Here is a 23,012-nt window from a genome sequence, read left to right as displayed (position 1 = left end):
GGACAGTGAGCAGCCAGGCCGCCACCCCCTCTCCTGGTCTGGCTCCTGGGGGTCCAGCCGGGCTTTTGTCCTGGCCCCAAATCTCCTGCAATTTAGGAACCACTTTTCCTACACCTTCCCTTAACTCGACCAACTTCAGTGGGTACCTCGTAAGCTCAAAAGTCCTTCAAATGGGACAGAATTTGCTTCCGTGGATGCCTGGGAGAGGGCTCTGGCACCCGAGGCCCCACAGGAAAAGCCTGGCAGTTTCCAGACATCCATGGCCTGACTGTGTATGTGGCCTCCAGGGACCGTCCTAAGGCAGGATGGACTGACTCAGAGCACGGGCGGCCATCCTTGCAGCCGCCACAGCTGGCCTGCCCTGGATGCCCTGCCCTTGCACACGAGGTAAAGTCACCTCCCTGAGATTACAGCAGAGGAGGGACGAGAACACAGAGATGGTGCCCACAGCCCTGAGGACCCACAGGAGGCCTGGCACGGGAGGCGGGCGCAGTCAGGTGGGCGCCCAGGCTGTGTGCTGTCCTCACATGTCACCCTGAGGTCGCCCTGGGTGTGTGACCCACCCCCCCCCGAAGGGTGAGTGCAGGGCCTTCTGTGTAGATGAGTGAGTTCAAGAGGGTGGGTGGTGTGGTGCTGCCCTCTGCACCCTGCCCAGGCAGCCCCGATGGGCACTGAGGGCTCCCCCCGGGGGCAGCAGCACCAGACGCCCAGACCCCAGGGCCAGGTGGGCCAAATCCCTCGGGCCACTCTCAGACCCCCATGCTGGAGGGATGGCTCTGCTGTGCTGGGCAAACCCACCCACCAGGACCTTCCTGAGTGTAGCAAGCAAGCGCTCAGCACCTCTCGTCCGCTTGCTGACAGTTCCTGGTGGGGCATACCTCTCTGGGGGTGCCCAGCCCAGCCCTCCTGGCTCCTCCCGGGAACTCCGAGGTTACGCATGTGGTGGTGGGTGGGGATGGCTGGCCAAGGCCTCCGGGTCCCGCTGCCCCCAGCTCTGGGTGGGCATGGGGCCGGCCATGCAAGACCCTCTGCTGGAGGCAGGTGAGTCTGGGCTCACAGGTGGGGCCCCAAGGCCCTTCCATCCCTGGCCGCTGTACGTGGGACCGGAGCCTCCCACAGGACCAGGCCCACAGCAGGGCTGGGGCAAAGGAGGTATGGGGTGTCACTGACTCCAGAGAAACCCAAGCAGGCACCTGAGAGCAGGATTCTAACGTAAGTCTAGTGATGAGAAAACGTGTGGACCACACACACAATTGTGTGCACACACACGTACGCACCCCCCCACACCCCTCAGCCACACACAGCACGCAGGGCTGATGGCACCAGGCTGGCTCTGGCTGCTTGGTCTACCCACAACTTAGCGTTCCCTCTGGTCCAGGAGGGCAGGGGAGCAGAGAACTGCATTTGGGGGCAAGTGTGTTGGGCTGTGGCCACAGAGGATGCTGACAGACAAATGCTTGCCCCCCTCAGGCCCCCACAGCCAAAACATCATCCCCATGCTGTTTAGTCTCCACTGAAAAGCAAAGCTTCCGAAAAGAGTGATTTTTAAACTATTATTGGTCACACCTGAGAGTGAATGAGTTTATCTGCTCTTTCCTGAGTGTGGGGAGGGGGCACAGGATGGCTTGGCCAGGGCAGCAGGTAGGGCGTGAAGGGGAGCAAGGCAGGGCCTGGGAGGGGTCAGTGTGGCTCCTCCAGCCTGGCAGGTGGCACAAGGATGGTGGGGGCCAGCCTGGGAGAGGTGCACAGAGACACTGGTGCCACCGGATGGAGGAAAAGGAAGAGGAAAAGGAAGAGGAGGAAGAGCAGGAATCTGCGTGGACAGGGTGGCGAGGCTCTGTGCAGATGCGCAGTGCCTGCAGCTGAACAAGGCACAGGGCACGCCTGACCCAACAGGGGTGCGGGAAAGATGCCAGCCAAGCCACAGGGCACGCCTGCCCCAGAGGGGTGGGGAGGATGCTGGCCAGCGTCCTCCTGGATCCAGTGTGGAAAGCGGGTGGGACAGGCAACCAGCGTGGCTGCTGGCCTGGGACTGGCTCCTCACACCTGTGGGACAAAGGGCGGTTAGGACAAGGGGGTTCCCGGGGCAGGGCAGGGATGCCCCGTTTTCCCCAGTCCCCCCATGCTGGGCAGAGCCCAGGCCTGCAGGGAGGACTGGGCATCTGCTGGCCCCCATTCTCCAGGGACAGCCGCCCCAGCCCCTGGGCCCCCACTCACCTAGGGACCCAGTGGGGGCTCTGGCTTCTTCCTCCACTGGGGCCTCCTGCCAGCTGCCAAATCCCTCTGCATCTCCTGGTTCTGGGCATCAGGACAGAGACGGGGCTCAGGCTGCTGCAGAGCCCCCTGGCCCATCCCTTCCTGGGGGAGGACCCCAGGCCTTCCTCCTTCTGCCTTCTGACCCATAGGATTCCCCATGGCCATCCTGTGTGCAGAGTATCTCCACTGTGCTCGGGGCTGTCCCTCCCCTGATGGGTCATCCTATTAAGAGAGGCCTGCAGGGAGACCAGGGCCAGAGGGGCATGCACGGAACCTGTGGGACCTGCTGTGCTGACTCCTGGGTCCTGCTGTTCCACAGTTTGAGCTGAGACTTCACCACCCCTGAGAGCTGCAAGTTCTCCTGAGAAGAGAGCTCCCACCATGGGGCCGGGCTGGCATCTCCAGAGGGGCCCCATCACCACATCTACATGGCCAGGCCACCAGACCCTCCCCAAGAGCTGTGTGCACAGTTGGGCTGGGGGTTCAGAGATAGGCATGGCTGGGCCCTCAAGTCTGCCAGATGGACGCAGAAAAGCACGGAGCTGTCCCGCAGTGCCCAGGCTCCAGCTCTGAACACCCCAGCCTCAGCAGCCTGCAGATGCCTGGTGAGCCAGAGCCACTCACCTTGTGCCTGGAGGCTGGGCCCTCTTGACTCTGGCCCACCAGCTCCTTCTCGAAGAGGTGGCGCATGCTGGAGACATCCACAGGAGCCTCGAGGAAGTCAGTGCAGGATGGGTTTGCACACTTGACAGACTCTGATCTCTGGGAGCAGGGAGCACAGGCCACTGACCCTGGAAGGTGAGGCCTCTGGCACGCCCAGCACACTCCAGGGACTGGCCTGCTCACCTGTATGGCCAAGAGGTATTGCTCCAGCTTCGGGCGTAATTTGACTGAGCTGGCTGGGAGCCTCATGCTGGTACTGCAGGGCAGGAAGACAGGGCAAGACAAAGCAGGTGAGGTCCTGCCCACCCACGGGACACTGGGCCTGCCCCTGTGTCCCACCTCACTCTGGCAAAGAAAATGAGGCCTCTGTATACAGATGGTGGGGGGTCCCTGTCTTCCTGAGACACGGTCCATTTGGCAGAACCCCCCAGGCCAGGATCAGCTGCTGTCCCTGCCCTGTGGAGTCAGTCCCGCACAGACACTGCTCCCCTCCCTCCACCTTCCACCCCCGGCCCCCAGGCTCCCTATTCTAGATCAACCCCATCCTGCCCTCAGGCACAGGTGGCATGAAAGACTCATGACCTGGGTCTGATGCCCTCCTGAACCTGGCGACCCCACCCTGGTCCCCATGCTGCTGCCCGTGCTGGCTGGCCTCCATGTGGACTCCGCTCCAAGTCCCTCTGTTCGCTGACCCTCTGTCCAGAGCTGCCTGCAGAACTCTCCCCACCTCATGTCCCCTGATGCCCTCTGCCCCCTGCCGTCGCCCTGCTGTCTCACAGAACTTACCCCACCTCACACCCCCTGACGCTCGCCATCTTTTGCCTTCACCTCACTCTCACAGGCTGAGCTCCCCTGACTGCAAGGGGCTCCAGCCCTCAGTTCCCATCCTGAAGCCCTGGATCCTCTATGCCCCGTGGTTCCTGCACATCTCACTCTGGAGTGAGGGCAGCAACTCCCTCATCCACTGTGTGCCCCAAGTCCCCCAGCCTCGCCCACGACCGCTGGCCTCAGAGACAGTCTCGGGGCAGGCGGTGCAGCCTGCGTGCATGAATCCCAGTGCTTGACTCAAAGGACCCCAGCGCACCCACTCGCCCCCCCAGCACCCCGTGGCTCAGGACTGCCCTTCCCAACCTCTCGCCCCCCCAGGCAGCTGGACCCTCCCCTTGCTGCACCTCAGGCCTCAGCCCCACATCAGATGAGCCCCGGGGCCCCCAGGCCCTGACCTGTGGTTTAAGGCCACCTCTGAGCTGTCTCTAGGGGGGCTCATCTGGAAAGAGAAGGAAGGTGCCAGTGAGTGGGGTCCATGGCAGCCATAGCCTTCACAAGGGAGGACTTGGCTCTCAGAACACAGCCCACCCTGGGTTCTCCCCAGCACTCCCCTCTACACAGACCCCAGCCACACCCCCATGAAAGGCCCACCTCGGGCCTGGGGCTCAGCCCCTCCCATCAAGCCAGGTCAACAGTCCCCCTTGACACCGCCAGATCTTCTCAGGGTGCCTCCTGCCTGCCTCCCCACTGCCCTGAGCCCCGCAGGGAGGGGCCCACAGCAGCCAGGCTCACCCTGGGGATGGTGCGGGTGCTGGAGCATTGTAGGGTGCTGCTGAAGGGGGCCAAGACCCGTGTTGGCGAGGGGGCCTTGGCCTCAGCCTCCGTGCTGCGAGTCCTCACCTGGACGGAGCAGGGGGCAAGTTATGCAGGAGGATGGGCAGCCTGGAGCCCCACAGGCCTGGCTCACCCTAGCAGCTGCGGGGCAGTAGCAGCAGGCCAGTCCTCTGCACCTGCGTGCTGCCTCGGCTGTGGGGGTGCAGCCACAGGCCCAGGGCCAGGCCAGTGGATAGGGCTTCCAGGGGTGACGGGGGGTGGGTGGTGGGGGTCTTCCAGAAGCATCTGAGGCTTTCCTGGAGTCTGGGCCTGGGGTGAGAGTGTGGTGTGGGTGCCAGGTGAGATCCCAGCCCAGTCCCCTGTCCTGTGGGCAACAGAGCAGGCAGGGAGGGGAGACACAGCTGGGGCCGACCTGGAAGGGGGAGGACAGGAGAAAGGCAGGCAGCCAGAGATGCCAGGAGGACAGCACATGTGAGGACAGGAGACAGGGAGGCCGCCAGGGATGCCAGGAGGATGGGGAGGCCTCCAGAGATGCTGGGAGGACAGGGAGGCGTGGGGCACTGCGCACCTGCAGAGTGACAGGCGGGAGGCCGCCATCCTGGGACAGAGGCCCAGCCGAAGACTCAGGCTCCTTCTCAGGCCCAGTGCCCCGCTGCCCCCCAGGGCTTGACGGGCACTCTGCTGAGGCTGAGTGCTCCCAGTCCTGGGGCCTCAATGGGGCCATGGCCCTGCCTGGGGCCGGCTGTATCTCGGGGACTGGGGTCTTCTTGAAGACGGTGGCTTTCTCAGACATCGGTCTCTTCTCCGAGTCGCTGGCTTTGTCTGGAACTTCCCTCTTTCCTGAGACAGCTCTCTCCTCCAGCACAGAGATCTTCTGGGACACGGAGCATTTACTGGGGCTGGGGGTCTCAGGGTCCAGGCTTGCTTCCGGCTCAAGTGTCTTCCCTGCAGCAGTCGGCTTCTAGGAGCCCGCATGTGCCCTGCCCGCCAGGCCCCCCCTGCCAGGCCTGCAGTGGAGGAGTGGGTGCCTGCCAGCCCACGTTCTCCAGGGACAGCTGCCCTGACCCCGGGGCCCCCACTCACCTTGGCACCCACCGGGGCCTCTGGCTTCTTCCTCCACTGGGGCTTCCTGCCAGCTGCCAATTCCCTCTGTGTCTCCTGGTTCTGGGTATCGGGAGAGAGACCAGGCCTAGGCTGCTGCAGAGCCCCTGACCCACCCCTTCCTGGGGGAGGACCCCAGGCCCTCCTCCTTCCGCTCTCTGACCCTCAGGCTTCCACACGGCCATCCCGCGTGCAGAGCATCTCCACTGCACTCAGGGCTGTCCCTCCCCTGATGGGTCATCCCACTATGAGAGGCCTGCAGGGAGACTGGGGCCAGAGGGGTACACACGGTACCTGTGGGCCCTGCTGTGCTGACTCCTGGATCCTGCTGATCCACCTGAGCCGTGACTTCACCAACCCTGAGAGCTCCAAGTTCTCCTGAGAAGAGAGCTCCCACCTTGGGGCCGGGCTGGCATCTCCAGAGGGCCCCCCTCACCACATCTACACGGCCAGGCCACGGGACCCTTCCCCAGAGCTGTGTGCACAGCTGAGCTGGGGGCTCAGCGACAGGTATGGCTGGGCCCTCGAGTCCGCCAGATGGACGCAGGAAAGCACGGAGCTGTCCTGCAGTGCCCAGGCTCCAGCTTTGCACACCCCAGCCTCAGTGGCCTGCAGACGCCTGGCGGGCCAGAGCCACTCACCTTGCAGCTGGCAGCTGGACCCTCTCGGTTCTGGCCCACCAGCTCTTTCTCAAAGAGGTGGCGCTTGCTGGCGACATCCACGGGAGCCTCAAGGAACTCAGTGTGGGATGGGTTTGCACACTTGACAGACTCTGATCTCTGGGAGCAGAGAGCACAGGCCGCTGACCCTGGAGGGTGAGTCCCCAGGCACGTCTAGCACACTCCAGTGACCGGCCCGCTCACCTGTATGGCCGAGAGGTATTGCTCCAGCTTCTGGCCTAATTTGACCGAGCTGGCTGGGAGCCTCATGCTGGTGCTGCAGGGCAGGAAGGCAGGGCGAGACAAAATAGGTGAGGTCCTACTGTGCCTGCCCCTGTGTCCCACCTCACTCTGGCAAAGAGAATGTGGCCTCTGTATACAGACGGTGGGGGCTCCCTGTCTTCCTGAGACACGGTGCATTTGGCAGAACCCCCCAGGCCAGGATCAGCTGTTGTCCCTGCCCTGTGGAGTCAGTCCTGCCCAGACACTGCTCCCCTCCCTCCACCTTCCACCCCTGGCCCCCAGGCTCCCTATTCCAGATAAACCCCATCCTGACCTCAGGCACAGGTGGCATAAAAGGCTCATGACCTGGGTCTGATGCCCTCCTGAACCTGTCGCCCCCACTCTGGTCTCCTGCTGCCGTGCTGCCTTGCTGGCCTCCATGTGGACTCTGCTCCAAGCCCCTCCACTTGCTGACCCTCCGTCCAGACCAGCCTGCATAGCTCTCCCCACCTCATGCCTGTAAGGTGCAACCACTCCATGTTCAACAAACACCTCTCCTGTGTCAGGCCCTGCCACTTACAGATGAGGAGCAAAGACAGGCAGGGAGCTGGCCCAAGTCACACGGCAATGGGCAGGGGAGCTGGGAGTGGCGCCCAGGCCTTCACGCCTCTGTGGCCACGTGGGTTCGGTGCAGGCCGAATGCCCCACGGCCGCCTATCCAGGAGCTGGGGAGCTGCACACGAGGCTGCCCCAAATGGCCTGCAGCAGAGGGGCCCCTCCTGTGCCTCCACCCGCCCGCCCATGGCTCCGGTGAGTTCACTCGCTGGCTGAGCCTCCTGCCAGATCTGTGAACTGAGCTTGTTTGGAGGTGAGAGGAGATGCATCCCCCGAGTGGGCCCCATCCTCGCAGACAGGCATGTAGGGGCGCTCAGCCTCAGGGCTGGTGGTCAACCAGCAGCACCTCCTTCCCATCAGAGACCACAGGGGTCCACTAGCAGGAGGGGGCTGGGCTGAAGGGGCATGGTAAGCCCAGGGCCTGATGACCCCCAGGCCTTGCCCCTGGTGCACGAGCCATGCGCCCACCAGAGAGGCGGGTTGGCACCCTCTCAGGAGCATGGAAGGATGAACTATGCTTATAAAATGCCCAGGAAGAGCGGCCCAGCTCACCCATGCTGGTCCTGACTGCTGTCCTGACCAGGGTGGGGACCACAGAAGGTCATCCCACTCCCCAGGCAGGGGCAGCTAGTTCATCCTCACTAGGGTCCCGCCTCCCACCCACACCTCTCGGGGTCCGGTGGGTCCTTGTCGTCCGTGGTGAAGCTCAGGTTCTGGTGTTGCCACTGGTGTTCTCGCTCTTGTTCCTCCTCATCCTCCAGGGTCGACTGCCGGGTGAGGCTGGGGGGGACAGAGGGTCAGCGCAGCCTCAGGGTGACGTCCAGAGCATCCCCATGGCCGACATCAGGGGGAGGGGAGCGGCAGGCTGGACTTCACCCTGCACCCGCACTGGAACGGGGGTCTACTTGCCTAGGTGTCCTGCAACCCCACTGGAATGGGAGTCCACCTGCCTGGGCACCCCTGCATCCCCACTGGAACGGGGATCCACCTACCTGGGCGCCCCCACATCCCCACTGGAATGGGGGTCCACCCTGCCTGGGCAACCCTGAACTCCCACTGGAATGGGGGTCTACCCTGCCTGGGCACCCAGGGACATGGCAGGATGGTCACTGCTCGGCCCGAAGGAGGCAGGTGAACCTGGCAGAGCCCGGCTTTGATCTGAGGCTCTTAGATGAACAGTTATTGAGAAACATCCCAGCTCCCCAGCTCCCCCGGGATGTCCCAGCCCCCAGACAGAGATCCCAGATGAACCAGCCATCCCCAAAGGGGAACCCAGCATTGCTTTGCTCACTGCCTAGGCACTCTGTCAGCCTCCTTCACCTCCGAAAACCAGCCTTCCCATGGGTGGGAGTGAGGGGCACAGCCTGCCTCTGGCCCCTGGTCACTCTCCCAGCCATAGTCACTCACAGTCATTCATAGTCACTCTCAGAACCGTAGTCACTCTCATACCGGTCCCCCTCATAGCCACCCCCCGGACCCCACCTTCCACCATCCCGCCTCCAGCCCCATGTCCCTACAGCACCCTGCCCCAGCCTCCCACCGGTCATCCTCACCCACCTGCCCGCACACCTACCTCCCCCCAGTGGCCCACCCCCATTCTAGCCAAAGAGCAAAGAATCTCTGAGGAACTGAGCTGGGCCAGCCTCCCACTGGGAACTGTGGGATCACAGATCCACCTGCAAAATACTGAGAAAGGGAAGTGAGCCCCACTCTGCACCAGGAGGGAAAGGGCTGGACTTCAGAGGGAGGACAGGACAGCCTGGAGGCCAGAGGCTGGGCCCATGGGGAGGGAGGCCGAGCTTCCCCAGAGGCCGCAGGGGAAGCTCCGGGCTCTGTGGGTCAGGGGTACCATCCAGCACTCTCTGGCCCCGATCAGAAGGGTCCGGGGAAGGCAGTCCTCTCGCCTCCCAGCATCACTGCAGGGTAGTAAGGCTCCCACCTGGTCAGCACCCAAACCTGTTCCCCAGCCTCTCCACTGCCCTGTTCCTACCATGGCCTCGCCTGCCTCTACAGAGCTTCACATGCAACCACGGAAGAAGTATCATGAGAAGAGCAGACACGTTACCTGGGGGAAACCCACAAATTTTATCAACTTAATGACATATAAACCTAAGAAGCTTCCTAAAGGAAAGAGCCCCCAGACCCTGGGGAGACTTCTGCAGGGCCAGGTCAGACAGCCTGCTTGATCCTCCCACCTAAGAGGGGTCACTTCCCTGTACCTCCCCAGACCTCCTCCCTAAAAGGGGCAGAAGCCACACCATCACCCTGACCTCTTTGTTCAGGCCCAGCATCATGTTTGCTGACCTGGTGTTTAGTAAACTCATGTTTTTTGAGCAGGGTCTGCACACAAGCAGGTTCCAGGGCTCCCCGCTCATGAACAAATGGACAGGAGGGACCAAAGACAAGGGGTGGCAGCGCTGGAGGGGACAGAGCTTTGAGGAGCCGGGTGTGCTTGCGGAGCTGGGATGTGCGGCAGTGGGCGGGGGTATGCTGAACTTAGCAGAAGGTGCACCAGAGCAGGTGCCTGGGGACCAAGGGAGACGTGGGTTCACTCTGTGTGTGGGGAGTCACTAGGAGACTTAAGTGATGGATTCAGGACACAATTTGAAGGCAGAGTCCACTGGGTTTTCTGGGGGGCTGGATGGGGATGGGGGGCCAGCGAAGCAATGAGAAAAATGATGGAAAGTGGGCTTGAGCAGCTCCTGGGGGTGCTTTTAGAAGGCTGGGGGCCATCAGGGAGGGAGGGGTTCAGTGAGATGTCTGCAGCAGTGGTGGAGGGGGGATGTGAAGGGTGAGGAGACACTCACTCGATGGAGGAGGGGGGAGCTAGCCTGGTGGACTGCAGGAAGGGGATATGCTGGGACTGCAGGAAGGGGCCCACCAGGGCAGTGCTGGGCAAAGAGGCTCCCAGACCCTTAGAAAGAGCCCGACTGGACAAGAGACAACTAGGGGTCTCCAGTAGGAGGAGCTGGTGACGCCCAGCATCTGAGAAGGGTTAACAAGAAGCAGTATCAGAAATTTGCAAACAAAGTGTGGAGAGCTTGTCCCATGGGGAGAGAAAAGGCCATAGGACAGAGCACATCCACCATAGTGCCCAGAACATGCGTGCCACCAAACGTGGCACCAGGTACAGGGGGCAGGGCGCTCCTCCTCGTGGGGTCACCAGATCTCTGCCTGACATGTGGGAGCACAAAGGGTCAGCAAACCCTAGGCCCCACACTGGCATCTGCCCACACCTGGCTGTCAGGCTCGCTGGTGGTGCAGACCTCAGTGCCCCTGCCTGTCAGGGCTCGACTCCCCCCAAGTGGGTGGGAAGGGCTCAAGCCCAGGCACCACGGCCTTGATCATGGGGTGGAAACTGGACCACTCCAGGCCTCTGCCATCACTCACTCCACAGGAACCCATGGCCCCTCCAACCAGGCCCCGATGCCCTCATCCAGGTGAGAAAGACCCCCTGCACATGGCTTCCCCTGGGTCCAGATGGTCAGCCTTCCCCCTCAAGTCCACTGTTTGGGGTCAGCCATGCACTGCAGAGATGAGAGTCCACCCCCCGCAGGGAGACTGGCCCACAGACCCAGGACTCCCCTGCACACCTGTGGCCAGGTAGGGATGGAACACCCAGGATTCCTTGGGCCTGAGCAAGCCTGTTCCCATGCAGGCCACTCAGCCTTCAGGGGAGCTGCTGGTTTGTCGGTGGAACCTGGGTCAGACAGCATGTGATCTGTTGGAGCCTAGTCTCGGGGAAGTGACTCACCCCAGGCAGCTTTTTGCCCAGAGGGTGTCAGCCCAGGCATTCTGGAGTGACCCCTAGCTGTACACCAAGACCCCACTGCTCACCTCAGTGATGTGCTAACCCCCAACCACACCCCCCAGCCCAACAGAAACATTATCTCCACCAGACAAAGAGCTACCCCTCTTAAGAGAAGGAGAGGGAGAGAAGGACAAGAAGGGTGGAGGTCAGGCTCCCACGGGGGCGGGTGAAGCCCCAGGAATACAGTACCCAAAGGCCCAGGGCAGTGCCAAAGAATGTTCAAACTTCTGGACAATTGCATTCATTCCACATGCTGCTAAGGTTATGCTCAAAATCCTTCAAGTTAGGCTTCAACAGGATGTGAACTGTGAACTTCCAGATTGCAAAACTGGGTTTAGAAAAGTCAGAGGAACCAGAGATCAAATTGCCAACATCTGCTGGATCCTCAAAAAAGCAAGAGTGTTCCAGAAAAACATCTACTTCTGCTTCATTGACTATGCCAAAGCCTTTGACTGTGTGGATCACAACAAACTGTGGAAAATTCTTTAAGAGATGGGAATACCAGACCACGTTACCTGCCTCCTGAGAAATCTGGATGCAGGTCAGGAAGCAACAGTTAGAACTGGACATTGAACAATGGACTGGTTCAAAATTGGGAAAGGAGTACAACAAGGCTGTATATTATCACCCTTACAACTTATATGCAGACTATAATAACTTATATGCAGACTACATCATGCAAAATTCAGCTGGGTGAATCCCTAGCTGGAATCAAAATTGCCAGGAGAAATATCAACAACCTCAGATATGCAGATGATACCATCCTTATGGCAGAAAGTGAAGAGGAACTAAAGAGCCTCTTGATGAGGATGAAAGAGGAGAGTGAAAAACTGGCTTAAAACTCAACATTCATAAAACTAAAATCACGGCATACAGTCCCATCACTTCATGGCAAATAGATGGGGAAAAGGTGGAAGGAGCGACAGATTTTATTTTCTTGGGCTCCAAAATTACTGTGGATGGTGACTGCAGCCAAGAAATTAAAAGATACTTGCTTCTTAGAAGGAAAGCTATAACAAACCTAGATAGTGCATTGAAAAACAAAGACACTACTTTGCTAACGAAGGTCCATATAGTCAAAGTTATGACTTTTCCAGTAGTCATGTATGGATGTGAGAGTTGGACCATAAAGAAGGCTGAGCATCAAAAAATTGCTGCCTTTGAAATATGGTGCTGAAGAAGACTCTTGAGCATCTCTTGGACAGCAAGGAAGTCAAACCAGTCCATCCTGAAGGGAATCAACCCTGAATATTCATTGGAAGGACCAATGTTGAAGCTGAAGCTCCAATACTTTGTCCACCTGATGGGAAGAGCCAACTTAATGAAAAATATCCTGATGCTGGGAAAGATTGAAGGCAGGAGGAGAAGGGAACGACAGAGGATGAGATGGTTGGATGGCATTACTGACTCAATGGACATGAGATTAAGCTCCGGGAGTTGGTGATGGACAGGGAAGCTTGGCCTGCTGTGGCCCATGGGTCACAAAGACATGACTGAGGGACTGAACAACAAAGGGCCCAGGGCAGTGCTCTGCACTCAGAAGCACACATGTTTGGTGAATACAGTGACCAGTAAACCAATAAACAAAGGAATCAGTGAGTGCTCTGACATGTGCCTAGACAGCACTGGATGCTCACAAGTGCCACTGACAAGAGGCCCCCACAACCTCGAGGAATGCGGGGGTGGGGGCACCTACATTCTGCAGATGAGGCTTCCAAGGCTCACAGGATCAACAAGGTACATACGGCAGGATGGCCAGTAAAAGAAGGAGCTGAAGTTCCCAGCCAGGGCAGCCTGTAAACCACAAGCCCCAGTGCCAGGAAGGACACCCAGGGAGGCTCCACCTTCTCAGGAGCCCAGGAGCTGAGCAGTCAGAGGGAGTGGGGTGCCTGAGACTCCCCAGGCCGGCTTGAGCTCCGGTGCAGACTGGGGAAGCAGGTTTGAGGAGACCCAGTGGCCAACAGCTTGTCCTTTAGAGCACCAGGGTCAGTGCATGCCAACACCCGGGGCTTCCCACCCATGGCCACCAGCTGAAGCCCCAGCAGCCGCCCCTGCTGCCCTCACTACCTAGCCGGCACTTGGACATGCAGCCCTCTTTGCTCCAGGCAGGCCTTCCAGCACCCATGCTCCATCCTTAGAGAAAGGGATCTCCTGTTCCCTTCTGTGGTTCAGGAAACTCCCTGCCCACTGTGCAGGGGAGAGCCAGTTTGGCTCCCTCCCCCAGGCCCTTCTTCCTGAGTCTGCCCTGCCCATGGTCAGCAGCTGAGGGCAGGGGTATCCTTGTGGGCAGGTTGACCAGCAGAACCCTTCCTTCCTAAGGGAATTGCACACAGAAATCTGCTGTGTGTCAGGTCAGGGCTCAGCTGCCTGGGAAGGGTTAGCAGGGGAGGGCACAGAGGCTGCCCCAGGGCATTCTGTGGAGGCCCAGGCTCAAAGGGCAGGACGTGCAGACCTTGGGAGGGGAAGAGTGGGTGCAGGCCTGACAGTGTGCTGCCCGAGGGGAGCTGGCCTCCCCACGTGAGGGGCCACTGTCAGTGGTCAGTGAGGTCCCCTCCAGCCCTGACAGTCTAGGGAGAGGTGCCAGGGAGAACCAGGAGGCCGGGCGGGGAAATGACTAACCCCTCACCGCTCTGTCCTGGGCACCCGACCCACCATCCAGGGCTGGGCATCTGCATTTTAAACTGGCGCCAAGGATGGGGGGCCCACTGGCTCTCTGCTGCCCACCTGGGCCCTGCCTGGAGCCACACTCCTCACACCCTCCTCACACCCTCCTCAACGCCCCCAACCCTCTCCTGGGAACCTCGGTTGACAGTGACTCACAGCCCTTCCCTCTGCCAGCTGGGGCTTGTTCCCGGGAGGCGGAGGGTCCTGGCTCCAGCTGCCTCCTGGGCAAGCACTGGCAACAGCTGTGGCAGCTCAGGACCCTGGGGAGGCAGAGCAGCTTCCCCAGAGCACTCAAGCCCACCCCTGCACCCACAGGAGCCCAGGGCCTCTGAGCAGAGGGCCAGCAAAGACCAGACCCTGCACCGTCATCCTCAATGGACATCTGAGCAGACGCGAACGCCAAAGGCAATGTCAGAACCTCCCACCCACCCAGACTTCTCCGCACTATGCAAGGCCCACACGTGTGTGTGCACATACACCCAAACACAGACAGGGCTCGCCTGGAAACACAGGCACTCCCACATCAGACCCACACACAGAGTCCAAGACCTTGACAGCCAGCCCCACCCTCTGCACAGACCCTCCCTGGGTGTGACTGGCCTCTGAGATGCTGGGTCCCCCGTCCAGAGCACCGAGCACCTCCTTTCTTGGGACGTATCCTCCCCTCTCCAGACCTCACAGGCCTCTGCTGCAGAGAAGTGAGGACAGAGAGTCCAGGGGGACCCCAGCCCTGGTGGGGGAGGTGCTGCCATGGTGGGGGGGTCCCTGGAGCTTGGGGTCCTTGGATGGTGGGGGGGAGGGGAGGGTCAAGGTCCAGATGGGAGGGTCTGCCCACACCTGCAGAGGCAGCCTGGCCTCACCACACAAACGCCCACCTGGGGCCAATTTCTACCAGCTAGAGCCTTCGGGTCAAGGAGTAGGGACCCACCCAGCTCCTGCCCATCCACTACATGGGCCTCAGTCTTCTGGGGGTGGCATGAGGGGGTTCAGGAGATGCTCTTGGGAGCATCTGAACTCCAAGAGGAGTTCAGGAGTCACCAATCACATGAGGGTGCTGCCTCCTGGACACCCCCCCCTCCCCCACCACCCAGGCTTCTCTGACCCTGCCTAGATGTCTAGCAGACAAAGACTAGACACCCAGTCCCTGGACCCCTTGAAGGCCCTATTCGTGAGTGAAGACTGAAGCAGAGAGAGGGAGAGCGCCAAGAGAGGTTTCTCAGCCCTGACAGCACCCCAAAACGCTGCGCCCAGAGCATGAGCCTTATCCCTGGGAGGTCACTTACCTCCTCCCGGGAGGGGCCTCTCAGACTCTTCAGAGAAAGACAAGCAGTCAGGGGCGGCTCAGAAGCTGAGACTTGGCCGTTTACCTCCTGAACGTCTCCCCAGCCCCCAGAGCGGCCTCTCCGGCCTGGACAGCCCTCCACAGACAGCCTGCTCGGGCCTGCGTCCGCAAAGAGTAAGGAGGGCCAGAACCCCGGGGGCTGCACGGTGTGGCCCCGACCCTGTGGCCCCCGGAGCAGTTAGGACCCAGGCTCACCTGGACAGAGCGGCCCAGCTCTTCCTGCTAACCGACATGCCGAAAGACCGCCGCGCGTCCTGTCGGCTCCGCACCGCTCCGCGCCGCCCCGCGCCCCTCCTGCGGCGCAGGTAGGCTCACCTGGCCGCTTATCTTGGGCTGCGCGCTCACAGCTGCGCCGCCTGAAGCCTCAATTGGCCTGCGGGTGGGGGCGTCGCGGACGGAGCCTCCCAGGTCCCGACCCTGGCCTCCCGGGTTGCCGCACCAAGGGACAGACGGACGGATGGACGGGCGGACAGGCGCCCAGGCCGCGCGCGGTGAGGCGGCCGCCCAGGGTGGGGACCAAGACTTCCTGCTTGGATGCTGTCTAATCAGCCCGCCGGGCCGGCCCCTCCCGCGAGTGCCCGACAGGGAGTGGGGTGCACCACCGGGAGTGGGGTGCCCCGGGTCAAGCCCGCTCTCCTCCCGCCGACCAGTTCGACCATGGGAAACCCAGCTGGGAAGCGGGCGGGCAGGCGCGCGTCTTGGGTCCGGAGCCAGAGCTCTCCCCAGTAGCTCGCGGGGAACTGCGGGCACGCCCCGTGCAAAGCCCGCTCCTCCAGAAAGAAGAGCCGGGATCCCTTCTGCACACTCAGCGCTCAGGGCTCCGAAGAAGCCAAGACTTCGGAGGGGCGATCGGACTTTGGGCTGGCGGGGCAGGGGTTGAACCCGGCTGGCTTCCCCCCGGGGAACAGCGAACAGGGGAGTAGCGCTCGAGTTCTGGAGCGAGTGAGGTACCACCTGGCTCCCTTTAGGTGCACGTCCGGCTGCACGTGCCTCCCATCCAGCAGGACTTCAGGGGACCAGGGAGGGTCAGTGCCTAACAGAGGAATCTTGTCTTCCCTGCGCATCAGAACTGTTGCGTCTCCCAGAGGAAGGAGGCGTAACCCCCGACACCAGTAGGAGAAGACAGGTGTAGGAGGGCTGGAAATGACGCGGCCTCTTGGGTCTCACTGGCCAGCCTGGCCCCCTTGAGGCGCTGATCCGGAGCTGGTGGTCTGTACAGTGCCTCCCAGCTCTGAGATCCCCAGTGAAGGGCTAGCCTGCTGCTGAACAAAAAGCCTGGGCACACAAGGCAGCCCCTTCCCCAAACACCACCTCCTCCAGGGGGTCCTTCTTCTTGGCTAGAAGAGCTGAATGACTTTCAAGGAATAAGAGCTGGAGACCAGGCTTTGGGCGCTGGCATGGATGGGCCATGTGACCTGGGGCCAGTCACCTGTTTCCTCTTCTGGGTAGTAGAAATGACACTATCCAGCTTCCTTCCAGGTTGTGGGGGTCAAATGAGTCTGCTGCTGAATGCGGGTGAACCTGGGGTGAGCACTGAGAGCTACCCAAGGCCATGCCAGGCCACTGGCTCCTCCAGGGAAAGAGGAAGCGGGGGTGGCAACAACCTGGCCCCTGCATGCTGGGACTCGGGGCCACCCCTTCTGGGGTGCCTGCTGTCCCCAGGGACCCAGAAAATGTCCTTCCCTTGGTTTGTCAACTGAAAAAGAAAAGTAACCCTTGTCATTGGAAGCCCAGCCCTTCCAGGGACACTCCGTGAAGCCAACAGTTGGGAGTGTCTCTAAAAGTTCAAACTCCAACACCAGCACTATGGACACAAAACCGAAAGACACAGAAGGCTGGTGTGCAGACCCCTCCAGAGGTGCAGGAAACTGAGCTTTGTGCATGTGTGTACAGGTCTATTCCCAATTCCCTAACTATTCCTTCTCCTGACACATCCCCTGTGATAACCTTAAGTTCATTCTCGAAGTCTGTGAGTCTGTTTCTGTTTCGTGAATAAGTTGATTTGTTTCATTTCTTTTTAACTTTAGCATATAAGTGATGTTTTCCTTTCTCTGTCTGACTTACTTCACACAGAATGACAATCTCTAGCTCGATCTATATTGCTGCAAATGGGATTAGTATCTTAATGTGAGGACTCAGGCAGAAGGCACCAACCAATACCCAGGAAGAAGAGGGCTCTCAACAGATAAAGAGCCCATGCTGGCACCTTGATCTTGGACTTTTCGTCTCCATAACTGAAAAAAAAGTCTTCGTTTCTAAGACATATTTTGTAAGAACACCAAGATAACTACTGATTTCCTCTTCCAACTTATTAATTTTTTATTGAGATATAATTGATATATTATATACATTTCAAGTGTACAACATAGTGGTGTACAGTTTTTAAAGGTTATATTCCATTTATAGTTATTATAAAGTATTGGCTATATGCCTTGTGTTGAGCATTATATCCTTTTAGCTTATTTATTTTATACATGGATCCTCTTCATTTAGGTCAGGGTCTTGATATATAACTAGGACTTCCATTTGTTTTTTCAGCTTCTCCTTTTTCTCTTACCCCACCCCTAATTGGTAGAAAGCCTCTATTCTCAACTGACTTGAACAGACTTAAGTAAAACATAGAAACAAATTATTAGATCCTAGTGGTTGAAGTGGCTGCTAATCAGACTGTCCTAGATTTAAGCCCTGAATTTTCCACTTAACTATGTAGACTTTACTGTGTAAATGGCTTACTTTCTCACAGTTCGTTCCTTCTGTAAAATGAAGAGTAATATAGTATTCTGAGTAAGAAGAAAGCATGAAAACAAAATATTTTGCACAATATGTAAATATTTGATGTATGCCATTGTTGTATATGGGGTCCCCATGGAGGCATGCACAGTAAGGGGAGCAAGAGGGAGAGTTGACTGAGTTTCTTGTAGCTCAGGAGATAGTACTCGGGGCAGGACCTGAGGGTCCCCAAGGAGTTGATCACAGGGACTGGCTGTAAAAGGAGAAGTGTGTGGATGCTCTGCATGGAGTTGCAGGTTGACCATGCATCCAGAACAGGTGGTTCTGGACTGTAGCTGGGGCAGGGGACTGATGGGTAGAAAGGAGTCCAGATGTGTAAACAAGGACATTTGTGTCATCCTGGTGATGCTTTTAAATAATTTTGAAAAGTTAAGTCATAAACAGATTGGCATTTATTAAAAAAAAAATTCTGATGGCAGAATGGAGAATAGATTGAAGAAATTTAAAATCAGTGTCTGTCCAGGTTCGATGCATGATACAGGATGCTTGGGGCTGGTGCATTGGGATGACCCAGAAGGATGGTAAAGGGAGGGAGGTGGGAAGGGGGTTCAGGATGGGGAACACGTGTACACCCGTGGCAGATTTGTGTTGATGTATGGCAAAACCAATACAATATTGTAAAGTAAAGAAAATAAACCCTAAAAATAAATAAATAATTCAAAAAACAAATAAATAAAATCATTGCCTGGGTGGTGAGTAACAGTCCTGAACTGAAAAAGGGGCAGTGGGGAAGAAAGAGATAGATGTGGGGAATTTTCAGGATTCACAGTTCTCAGAACTTGAAGTTTGGTTGGATGATTTCCTTGGCTTCTGACTCACATCTGTGAGTGGGTGGTGATTCTCTATGAAGTGTCAGAATAAGAAAGCAAGAACAGGTTTCATGCAGGATGACTTTTTTTTTTTTTTGACACCTAACATTTGTGATTCTTTGGGACATGGTAGAATTGGGCAGTTCTTAGAGGACAGAGGAACTGGGGTTATTAGCTTAGGCGATGGGTTATATGCTGAAAAGGTGGGCATATCCATCTCAATCCCAAAGGAAATCAACCCTGAATATTCACTGGAAGGACTGATGCTGAAGCTGAAGCTCCAATACTTTGGTCACCTGATGTGAAGAGCTGACTCTTCAGAAAAGACCCTGATGCTGGGAAAGATTGAGGGCAGGAGGAGAAGTAGGGGGACAGAGGATGAGATGGTTGGATAGGCTCAATGGACATGAGTTTGAGCAAACTCCAGAGGATAGTAAAGGACAGGGAAGCCTGGCATGCAGCAGTCCATGGGATTGAAAATTGTCAGACACAACCGAGCAACTGAACAACAACAATCCATCGCATAAGACAAAGTGGAGAGTATAGTGAGGAGCAGGTGTAGAGGGAGTTGAGGGAATGGTTCCTTGGAGGCTTGGCTGGGGGATATTGTTTAAGATCTGAGGGGTAGAGCTGGCCTCTTGATTCTGAAGTCCAGTCCATGCAGTGATTAGAATTGAGGGGCTCAGGTGTCAGCTGAGATTGAATGCCCCTAGGATGAAGAAGTACGTACAGAGAAGCAGACACAGGGCTGGGGGGCTGAGAACGGAAGTCTCTGCTGAGGAAGTCAGCAGGGGTCCACAAGGAGGTGGGTCGGTGATGACACTGGCGGGTGATACGGGCTTCAGAGGTAGAGAGGAGTTTGCACAAGGTGCGCTTGGAGCATTCTCTGTTTAACTGGATGCCTAGGTTGTGTAGCCACATTACATGAGAGGAATCAGGAAAAATCACCTTTCAGTTCAGCTGTCACTCGCTTACTTATCACATCTACCTTGTTGATTAGTCTTGGGTCCTCAGTCCTGGCTCCCCACTGCAGTCCTGTGGTTCTCCATTCAGTGTATGATTGGCAGTGTCTGAGGACATTTGGTCACCACAGTGTGGGGAGGGGTGCATCTGGCATCTAGTGAGTGGAGACAGTCAAGCACTTCACAGGGCTCCTCCCCCAACAGAGTATCCAGTACCAGTGCCAGCAGTTGAGAGACCTGTGATGTGCATTTGACTGTATCATTTTCCTACATAAAACTTCTCAGTGATTTTTCTGTCAGAGTGAAAACCAGATTCTTTGGACCTCCATGACCTGCCTCCTGTTTCAACACGCTCATGCTTCTCCAGCTTGTGACCTTCTCCCTTTCTGTTCCTCCATATCCCATTCTTCACATGCAGAAGTGCTTCTCTGTTTCCCTGATGGTCCCTGGGGCTGAGTGAGTGCTCCTGCTTCTGCTCCTGAACTGTTACTTCCTAGTTCGTTTTACTCTCTTTCAGAGTAAGATGTGTCATTCCTCACACACCTTCCTTTACCATCAGTGTTTGCATTTTCTCTCAGAGGACCTAACCTGTGTCAAAATAGGCTGCTCAATTTGCATGCCCCTAATGCACATTACAGAGAAGGCAATGGCACCCCACTCCAGTACTCTTGCCTGGAAAATCCCATGGGTGGAGGAACCTGGTGGGCTGCGGTCCATGGGGTCGCGGGGAGTCAGACACGACTGAGCAACTTCACTTTCACGCATTGGAGAAGGAGATGGCAACCCACTCCAGTGTTCTTGCCTGGAGAATCCCAGGGATGGAGGAACCTGGTGGGCTCCCATCTATGGGGTCGCACAGAGTTGGACACAACCGAAGCGACTTAGCAGCAGCAGCAGCAGCAATGCACATTAAATCTTCCATGGATGTGCCCTCCTGATGTTGCAGTGCTGTGTCCCTGTGTTTATGATGAATGCAGGAATCCTGTCTCCGTGAGTGGTCAGAGCAGACTCTAGTCCTAGACTGTGGATTCCAGTCCATCTCCTCCACTAACTGAAGAGGTTGGGACTGTTACCCAGGCTCACAGGTTAAGATTTCTCATGTAGGATAATAGTATTTATCTTTGATGGTTATGGGCATTGGCTTATGAAGGTGAGTCCATCATGCCCACTTGCTGTTGGGTTCACGGCCACTTCATAGTGACCACATACGTCCCTAGGAAAGTATGCGGATATTGGCACATCACTTACTTATTTGTAGTATCAACCTAATAAAGGAAGTAAACTGAGGCAAGCTCAAATGACCAGAAATTGAGTTTATTGGGGAATAGAAGAATACTTGCAATTCAGGAAGTCAGTTGAGGGTTTGGGGAGGTTCTATTTATGGACAGAGAGTAAGAAGAAGGGGCATGTAGTCAGCTTTCAGGCAGTGAGTTTATTGACTATCCTGTAGAGCAGGCATTTAGGGAAGCCACCCTCTTGGCACCTCAGTTTACTTCCTGGGGGCACATGTGCAACAGTCTCCATTCCCTCCCCCAGTTCCATTTCAGGTTGAAACTTCTGTGGTCACTTTCCCATGCTCTGTTGTGTGTGTGTGTTCAGCTCGCTTTGTAGGTAATATGGCCTGAATGAATGAAAGTGCTGCTATCTATTAGGACCTCTGCTTTACTCAGAATTCCTGAGGCAGAGGAACCCAAGGGTTGGAGTCTGTTTTTACTCTTCTCTTTCAAGGGCAGCACCACGTGGATATGCCTAGTTTTCCTGGCTGGATAATTCTTATAGGGTAAAATTTTTGAAGGGAACAGTCAATAAATATTAACAGAAAGAAATATGCTTACTATTCTTAGTTTTCTTCAAGGGCCTTTTTGGGGTCCAATTTCAGTTTTAGTTAAAAAATAGGTATTTCCTAAAAGATGTAAGAAGTGGAAATGTGTCAAGAGGTTTTAACTTAGTTTCTTTCCTTGCTGGCTGTATTCTTGCATATTTTCTTTAATTTATACTCCTTTTTAATTTTTTTTAATTGTGAAAATATAATACATTTACAGGAGGCTTAGAAAATACAGAACAAAGTTACCTATAGTTCCACTGTGTATTACAGTTATTCTTTTTAAGGGGACTTCCCTGTAGCTCAGATGGTAAGGAATCTGCCTGCAATGCAGGCAGACCTGGCTTTGATCCTGGGTCCAGAAGACCCTCTGGAGAAGAAATTTCTTTTTAAGTAGATCAATTAAGATTTTTGGTTGAGTTTCAATATCATGCTCTCAGAAATTAATAGAATGAGTATATAGACAAGTAGAAAGATACAGTAGACCTGAAAAGCACTGTGAACCAATTCAACATAATTAAGATTTATACAATTTTAAAACAACAGTAGGATACAAATTCTATTCAAGTCCCCATAAACTATAAAGTAGGAGACACTGGAATATGTCCAGGGAGATAGGACTAGGTCCAGAAACTTCCTGGTCTAAAGGTACTGAAATCACACAGAGTCTTTGCTCTTATCATTGTGGAATTATGTTAGGGATCAATATCAAAAGATATTTGAAAATAACACACATTATTTTCAAGTGCACTGTGACATTTACCAAGAAAGACCTTTGACTTAGCCATTGAAAGCCTCGATAAAGTTAGAAAACTGAAAAAGCACAGAGGGTGATTGCAGAGAAGAGAGCATTTAAATGAGAAATTAATATAAATTAGAGATTAATATCAAAGATACTTTAAAAATCCCATGTATTTGGAAATTAAATGTGCACTTTTAAACGATGTGTGTATCTAAGAAGCCATAACAAGGAAATAGAAAATATTTGTAATAGAATAAAAGTGAGGAGTTTATCAGAATTTCTTACATGCACGTGAAACTTCTTTATGCAATTAAATACTATGTAGAGGCAAGTAAGTTATTAAAAAATATTGAACATAGCATAACACTTTGTAAATTGGAACAAAATCTGCACCTTAGTTAATAATATTGTATTACATGTTAATACTTTCTTTTTTTTTTTTTTTACAGGATGGTATTTCTTTATATTCTCAGAATTGGATTAGAAGTTTCAAACCTCATTCAATTTTTTTAATCACTAAGATAATAAACTTTCTAGCAATAATACTAGATGCCAACATACATGGAAATATATCAAAGTTTTGACTGAATATAAATTAGAAATCCAGCATCTTATTCATACTAAGTCAAAGAAGTGGAATCAAAACATCATAATATTTTTAGCTAGGCAAAAATTTATATATCTTATAAAATATATATATTATACATTCTATATATAAATGTATACAAAAGCTTTTCTGCTATGCCTGATAGTCTTAAGAAAGAACAACAACAAGAGAGATGGAGAAATTGGAAAACGTAAACTAAATGAAATGAGAGAACGGAATATGAAATAGAAAAAGTGAAACTAACTAGGTAAAGGTAAAAGATCATCATATAGTCCAGTTGTTTTTAAACATGGCTGCTCATTAGAAACATATCCGGAGCTTTGGAGAAAAAAAGCAATTCCTGGG

General features: G+C 55.4%; 1 protein-coding gene across 1 annotated transcript in view; it reads right to left on the bottom strand.

Moving 5' to 3' along the window:
- Window positions 1-248: 248 nt before the first annotated feature.
- Window positions 249-23,012, bottom strand: part of LOC618212 (uncharacterized) — a 130,044-nt gene continuing 107,280 nt past the window's right edge. Inside the window, exons 2-11 of the mRNA XM_059890687.1 lie at window positions 15,163-15,941; window positions 14,877-15,034; window positions 13,750-13,853; window positions 7,761-7,898; window positions 6,486-6,558; window positions 6,264-6,401; window positions 5,605-5,685; window positions 4,567-5,482; window positions 2,881-3,344; window positions 249-2,617 (exon numbers count right to left, since the gene is read on the bottom strand). Of these exons, the coding sequence (XP_059746670.1) occupies window positions 2,474-2,617; window positions 2,881-3,344; window positions 4,567-5,482; window positions 5,605-5,685; window positions 6,264-6,401; window positions 6,486-6,558; window positions 7,761-7,898; window positions 13,750-13,853; window positions 14,877-15,034; window positions 15,163-15,941 (2,995 nt within the window). The 3' untranslated portion in view covers window positions 249-2,473. The remainder of the gene's footprint in view (window positions 2,618-2,880; window positions 3,345-4,566; window positions 5,483-5,604; window positions 5,686-6,263; window positions 6,402-6,485; window positions 6,559-7,760; window positions 7,899-13,749; window positions 13,854-14,876; window positions 15,035-15,162; window positions 15,942-23,012) is intronic.

The sequence above is a fragment of the Bos taurus genome, chromosome 1 (assembly GCF_002263795.3).
Source record: "Bos taurus isolate L1 Dominette 01449 registration number 42190680 breed Hereford chromosome 1, ARS-UCD2.0, whole genome shotgun sequence".
Taxonomy (NCBI): domain Eukaryota; kingdom Metazoa; phylum Chordata; class Mammalia; order Artiodactyla; family Bovidae; genus Bos; species Bos taurus.
This window is presented reverse-complemented; position numbering and strand designations above follow the sequence as displayed.